Source organism: Plectrocnemia conspersa, unplaced genomic scaffold, assembly GCF_051122295.1.
Source record: "Plectrocnemia conspersa isolate PC_06_02 unplaced genomic scaffold, ASM5112229v1 ptg000010l, whole genome shotgun sequence".
Classification (NCBI taxonomy): Eukaryota; Metazoa; Arthropoda; class Insecta; order Trichoptera; family Polycentropodidae; genus Plectrocnemia; species Plectrocnemia conspersa.
Window position 1 is genome coordinate 19738001 of NW_028277174.1, and position 7209 is coordinate 19745209.

At 29.6% G+C, this 7209-nt stretch overlaps 1 protein-coding gene across 1 annotated transcript; it reads right to left on the minus strand.

Moving 5' to 3' along the window:
• Positions 1-220: 220 nt before the first annotated feature.
• On the minus strand, positions 221-7209 carry botv (exostosin like glycosyltransferase 3). Its single transcript, XM_088194399.1, has 8 exons — positions 7099-7209; positions 6734-6978; positions 6539-6664; positions 6331-6483; positions 5528-5895; positions 3785-5446; positions 3442-3718; positions 221-1872 (listed from the first exon to the last, which is right to left on the minus strand). Exons 2-8 carry the CDS (start codon positions 6929-6931, stop codon positions 1663-1665), a joined length of 2994 nt encoding a protein of 997 aa, XP_088050525.1. The 5' UTR covers positions 6932-6978; positions 7099-7209; the 3' UTR covers positions 221-1662.

A 7209-nucleotide genomic window follows, 5' to 3' on the forward strand; every position in this document is an offset into this window, starting at 1 on the left:
ATTTATTAAACTAATAACTTACAATTGGCCAAAACATATAATATACTTAAGATTGCATAAATTAACTAGCAACTTTCATAAAAAAATCTTAGGAAGTTGCGTCGTCAAAATAAATCTGTACTAGGCATTCAAAGTTATACTTATAAACTATATATTAATATTTCTGAAATATTAGTTCTCTAACGAGTCCATTAAATTATAAATGAAATAAAGGAAGTTAAATTTATTTTAATATATGTATATATATTTATTCAGTACGTCATCATAAATATATTTTGCTATATACTTATACCTACACATTAAATATATAAAATTTTACAAAAAAAGTTTGTATATGTATGCTTAAATTATAACATTAAAATGCAATACAAAAAAATTCAAAAATTCTATATACACATTAAAAATGTATATCCATAAGTGAATAAATTAAGAAAATACGACATTCGTTGTATAAAAATATAAAAAAATACAGTTCACAAAAAATAAGATATCATTAAAAAACACACAACTAGGAGTATGATATGACATATTTTTAAATGGTATGTCTTTTTTATTGCTAAAATTTACCGATATGTAATACAAAATTTGGAAAACATTATTTATTATAATTTATAAATTATAATCAGTTTGTACACACAAATTAATTATTAAATGATGAATTAACTACTTAATATAAATTAGCCGAGTTGGCAGGCTTTGATTTATATTTAATATGGCACAATGGTGTCATTTAAAAACATTAGATTAGATATACATACAAATTATTACATTATATTATAAGATTTTTTTTATGGAATGTATTAAAATTAATTTATGAGTGCATAAATGGCACATGATATAACTAATATAGCAAATAATCATAATCACTTTATAAATATGTAAACGAAATTTTTGATACATATAGTTTTGTAAAATTAATACATAGGTGAACATCAGTTCATGACTATAATCAATACATAACTTAAAATCTACTTTTATCATTTTTACAATTTCTCTACATGTGCAGATATTAATTTTAACATATAGCACAATGTTTTATACATATTTATATGTTATATTAACAATCACAAAGTATAACAAATAAATATTTTATTTAATAGACTTACAATTTATTCAGATAATAATGCCCTGTCATTTAATAAAAATATTTTAATAAAATTACACCTTCAGATCATCTGGAAGATAATAATGATAATTACAGGAAGAAATGTATCATAATACAACAATTATTAATGATAATTAAATTATAATATTTTATGGCAATTATTGCATTTACTGGCAAGTTTAATTGTCATGGTCATAATCAAGTTACAACGAAACACATCTTTTTTGTTTTTAATCAATGTAATATTTCCCATTTGTCAAATTAATTATAAAATATTGTAAATAATAAAAAATTGTCCTTACGAATTGTATATTATGTTTCAGTATAATTTATTTTTAATTAATAAATTCTAAAAATGATATTTCGATTTTTTAAGGACAAATTAATCAACATAAAATTGCTTTTAAAAATCACAGAAAATTGCTCATTTTACATTCATTGGATATAAATATACCATTAAAAGTAAAATATTCAACATAAAATATAGGATGTATAAATGCATGACTATAAAATAATTGCAATAGTAACTTTCCAACAATATGTTAATATTTTATTCTTTATATGAACTTAAAGCATTTCTGCTTATCGTGTGGAATTCGAGTTTTAAACAATATTGAATCGGCTCTGTACTGTGTATTTAGTAAAGGCATATACCCAAAGACTTGAGTGAAGAAATTTATACACTTGTGGCGTTCATTAAAATGTGTTTCGTCTTCAGAAAGTGATACTGGACAGCCGGGGCAACGGAAAGTCCACCTTGATGTTACCTAAAATCGATAATACATAAAAAAATATATCATAATAATTATTTAAATATAATTTATTTATAACTAAATATTTGCCGATATGGTATTGCTGTATTTTATAAAAAGAGTGTATATACTACATGTTACAGTGAATGTGTACCAGTGAAGATAATTTTTTATCGGCGTTTTAATGAAATCATATTCAAATACATTTTTATTGGTAGGTCTATGTATATTTTTAAGAGTGAAAATATAATTCGACTAGTGAAATTATATGTTCTTCTAAAATGTCTATGAAACACAGATTAACTAATACTGAGCAGTGAAATTGTAATGGCTCGTATTTTTTTGTGTCAGAATTTTAATACGGTTGTGGTCAGAATTTATATTAATTGGTCATAATTTATATTAAATGGTTAGAATTTAAATTGGACTAGTCAGAATTTATATTAAATGGTAAGAATCACTTTTTCAGTTGGCAATAATGTTGTTATTGCTATAATGATGGAGATTGGTAAAACTAGTCGATCTGTAGATTTGATTTTAATTCTGACCTTGAATGATATAATTATGACCAGGCTGTTATTAAAATTCTGACCTAGATTTGGTTTGTATTCTGACCCAAAGTTGATTTAAATTTTGACCATTTAATTTGTTGCCATTAAAATATAAGACAATCATGAGAATTAAAAAAATATTATAACATTTAAAAATACAAATGGGCAATTATTAATTTATTTGATTCATTTTAGAAATATCTTATAACATATCTCGCTCGCAACAAAACTGTTTAATTTATAAATATAAATGGGCAACAAATAGTTTATTTTAGAAATATCATAAAAAAAATATGTTGGTCAAAACATTGAAAAATCCAATTAAAATTCTAACCATTTAATATAAATACTGACCACTTAATATTTATTCTGACCAATGTATTCTACACTTTTAATATAAATTCTGATCACAACCGTATTAAAATTCTGATCTGAAAAATACGAGCCTAAATACGAATCTGAAAAATACGAGCTATATTTTTATTCTGACTGTATGCTATTTTTATTCTATTTGATAATTATTATGATCCTGAATAATATAATTATGACCAGGCTATTAATAAAATTCCGACTGAGATTTGATTTTTATTCTGACCCAAAGTTGATTTAAATTCTGACCATTTAATTTATTGCCATTGTAAATCAATTGTTTGATACATTTTAACTTCACCTGAATGTAAAAAAATATAATATACATATAATCAAATTATAAATGAAATTCCTTGTGAAATTTAAAAGAAAAGAGTTTGAGGACTATTTACAAGTGTGCACTTTTGCTCCATGCTATCCCACTTACTGTATTAGTTTTGTTCTTTGATTGGACAAGTAATAAAAATCTTAGAACTAACTATCGAAAATCTGCTTTGTTTTGATGGATGTGGTTAAAATGATATATCGTAATAATTAAAAAAAAATGTGGTTAAACTTTTTATTATCGCGGTGTATTAATAATCAGCTCTTATTTAACTCTTTAACCACACTCGTGTTTTGTATATTTGTAACTTTAATTAAGCAATTTAATATTAATACATACCTTAACAGGTGGTTTTCTAGTTACATGCGACACGAGGAAATTCATTGCTATATCTTCACAATTCATATATTCATCGACTTTATCTCGAATCGCTTGCGGCAACCAATTCCAATACAGATATGTGTAGTACTTATGAACGAAAGCGGCTCCAGTCAAAACCATACTAAGTTCGCAACTATAATTCGAGTTGTACAACCATCCGTTATTATAATTTAAGTCCCAAGCGTGATAACGTCCTGGAAAACCAACAACTCGATCGCGATGTTCACGCCACACCCTAAAATGATAAAATGAAGGACAGATTAAAACCTAAATAAAATAAAATATATTACATCTGAAATACCTGAATCCGAACATAATCTCATCGTGTCTTAGATGAGCATCGTCGTCGACTGAAAGAACAGCTTCAGTTTCAATAACGTCAAAAGGCAAAAATCTGTTATTGAGCGAATTTCTCGACGATTTGACTACGATCACCGGAACCCCTATATCGGGCCAGCGCAGATCTTCAGACGGCGGTTTAGGGCTATTCCAAACGATGACTACTTTATTCAAATAAGGAAGGCCATATAGTCTTGCGATACTGCTCAATAAAACTTGTTCTCTCTCATACGTGAGCATCACAATTGTGAATTGCTCTCTAGGTTGATTGCCACCGAGAGATTCACAAAATTCTTTACCAGCTCCTCCGGCTCCTTTTCCAATAGGGCGGAAACCGTGTTCAGATCCCATAAATTTAGCGTCCGACGGTAAAATTGTATCGAACGGAAGTTGAGCGTATAAATTGAACGGGTCTCCCCACTCGTTCCATATTTCGTATCCTTGAGTGAGCATCAGAGTGTAATTTCTTTTAAACGCTGGACTCGCATACGGAGCTTCCATCGGTCCTAACGATTCTTCCGGTTCCGTCTCAGGAATGATCGGATCCGTTCTCAACGGTACAAAGCTCGCATTAAATACAGATACTGCTTTGACCGATTCGATGACTTTAGGTGGAATGTTCAATCGGTTTCTGATTATAGCTATGATCGTATCGACAGTGGCTTGAACGGAGCTTAGATACCTTTCCCAAATCATTCTACCTTGCCGTCGCATGTTGAGCAAATCAGCGTCAGGTATGGCTCTTAAAAAAAAATGCAGTTCAGTGACTCGCGCTTTCGGTAAAAATATGGCACATTTCTTCCAATCTACGACTTCGGAATAAGGCAGTTTGATTTGATCTCCGCCTAAAACGACGGGAATGGCTCCGGATCGTAAAGCTTCAAATAATCGCGCTTGAAGAAGAGTCGTCGATAAATATTCCATGTTTCCAGGTGAAAAGATAAGAACAAACGTAGAATCTTTTAAAATGCTTCTTCTCGAGGAATCAGTGCCGCAAAGAGACCAATCTCTTATTGGCGCTATAGTTTTTTGTTCCGTAGCTGGAATGCATTCGAATTGGAAGAAAAACGTTCCTGAATGCAAGTTCATCTTAGACATTTTCCTAAGATAAAATATGGCAAAGTTATCGATGGCTAAATCGTCGTTATCCGAACTGTTAATATCGTTATTGATCGGTAAGTTTGGATCGATGTTGTGAAATTTGACTTCTCTAAAATTAACAGTTGGCTTCATCTCACCCTGGAATGACAGTAGATATTTTCTTCGGGCCGGAAGCATCGGAGAGCATTCGTGCCAAACATCTCCTCCGGGAGGACCCAGCATAGGAGGCGTTAAAATATCGAAATCGGACCTGAATTGAGTTTGTAAGAAAGTCGACTGAACAACCATAGCACGACCTGTGTTTACGGAATGGAATATATTTCCAGAACCAACGCTCAAATCCCTCCTCGCAAGATTTAAAAGCACATGATTACGACCATCACCTCCCCAATAAGATAATTTTTCTAGCATTGATACGTTCAGAGATGATTTTATTTTAGTTTTGGGTATAGTATAGTTCTTTTGCTTGGAATCGTAAATGCCATCATCCTGTTCTATATCAGAAGTAATAGCTTGATGATATCTAAAATCAATAAGTATGTAATATAAATAAATAATAATAAAAAAAATACTTAATAATATCAGAATGTAATTAAAAGCTGACCTTCCATTTTCTAAAGGACGACTAGGTAAAGCTTCACCGACGAGTACTATAAAAATACAAGCTTCTTGAGGATTCCTCGTTAAATGTGCGTTGTATCCTAAGGTTTGTTTTATAGTCGTTTTAAGAAATCCGTCTACGTCATACGTATCGTATACGACAGAAACTTGATCTGGATCGTATAAATATACAGGAAATCCAGAAGTTAGTGAACATCTCGAATGATCGAAACAGGAAAACATTCTACAATTTTGTGACATTTTTATACTAATCGGTTCTAGTTTGATTGGTATGCTTCTAGATAATATTCGCTTTGGTGGCGCCAGATCTGGCGTGTTCCTTTGAATCGCTTCTTTTTGTGCAACTTGAGCCTGAAAATTATAAAATAAACTATTTAACATTCATCAGTCTTTTAAGGATGAATGATATTAGAAATATAAATGCAACTGCAAAATTAGAAATGAACTATACGTTAAAAAAAAATTAAGAAGTGAAGAAAATCTGAGGAAACAGCAAATTTGAATTATCCTTTCGGGGACTTAAAAATAATACTTAATAATAAATTTTATGGCAACTTTTGATCATTCTTCACAAAAACATTTGAATAGCAATTTTATGTTGAAGGAACATAGCTATTTTAAACGAATTATTACAAAGAATATTTGTAATCGATAAAACATTGTATCTAGCAGTTATGACAGATGACACTACAAACACTTCTACTGTAATATTGTTTTCGATGTTAATTATATGGTATAGTTTTTTTTTATGAATGTTAATACTATATAGATAATTAAAACGCGTACTTGTTCAACGCTGATTTTGAGACGATCTAATTCTGTCTGATATCTTAAAAGTTCCGTTTTTAATACTTCAATTTTGCTTCCTTGAGTGCTCAATTCTTGTTGTAATCGTTGTCTTTTAGCTTCTAAATCGCGTAATTCTGTAGAAACAGATCCCTAAGAAAACACAAAATTTAATTATTTATTTATAATTAAATAAGTAATAACTTACCTTAATTCTGGCCATTTCTTCTATTCTTAGCTTTAAATCGGCAGCCGTTAAAGTAGAAAAATCTTCGAAAGCTTCTAATTTATTACGCGTTAAATGTAGATCATTATTCGGCGTATTTAATTCAACCTGATTTATATGTTTATTAAAAATTGAACATAATTTATATAAAAATACATATATTGAATGATAAAATACCTTTGGAAGATAATTATAACTGACTAGAGTGACGATTACTAGTATAAAAAATATTAAATATATTATTTTAGAAAGCTTAATATGAGAGAAGCGCTGATATATAACGTCTCTATAGGTAATAGGGTGATTGTTCGAGGTAATGTTCTCGTAGCTGGGCATCTTGCAGTCTGTGCTGGTCCGGCGTGTCTCCGGCATCATAAATTATCTAAAGCTGAGATTCATTTATAGGATTTAAAGATATTTCTCTGAAATAAAATAATATAAACATATATTATAAGAATATTACTCGAAAAATAAATCCTTTTAGCGATTACATGACTACTACGAATGATTTGCGTAAAAATATTGACATAAGTTTAACTTACGATCTTCTGACGCCTTGAAATCATTTTATGTACGACTTTGACATCCTGAATATCACCTTCATTGGTACCCGCTCCTTGACAGCCGTAAACAATTAGCTGCACGACTAAAAT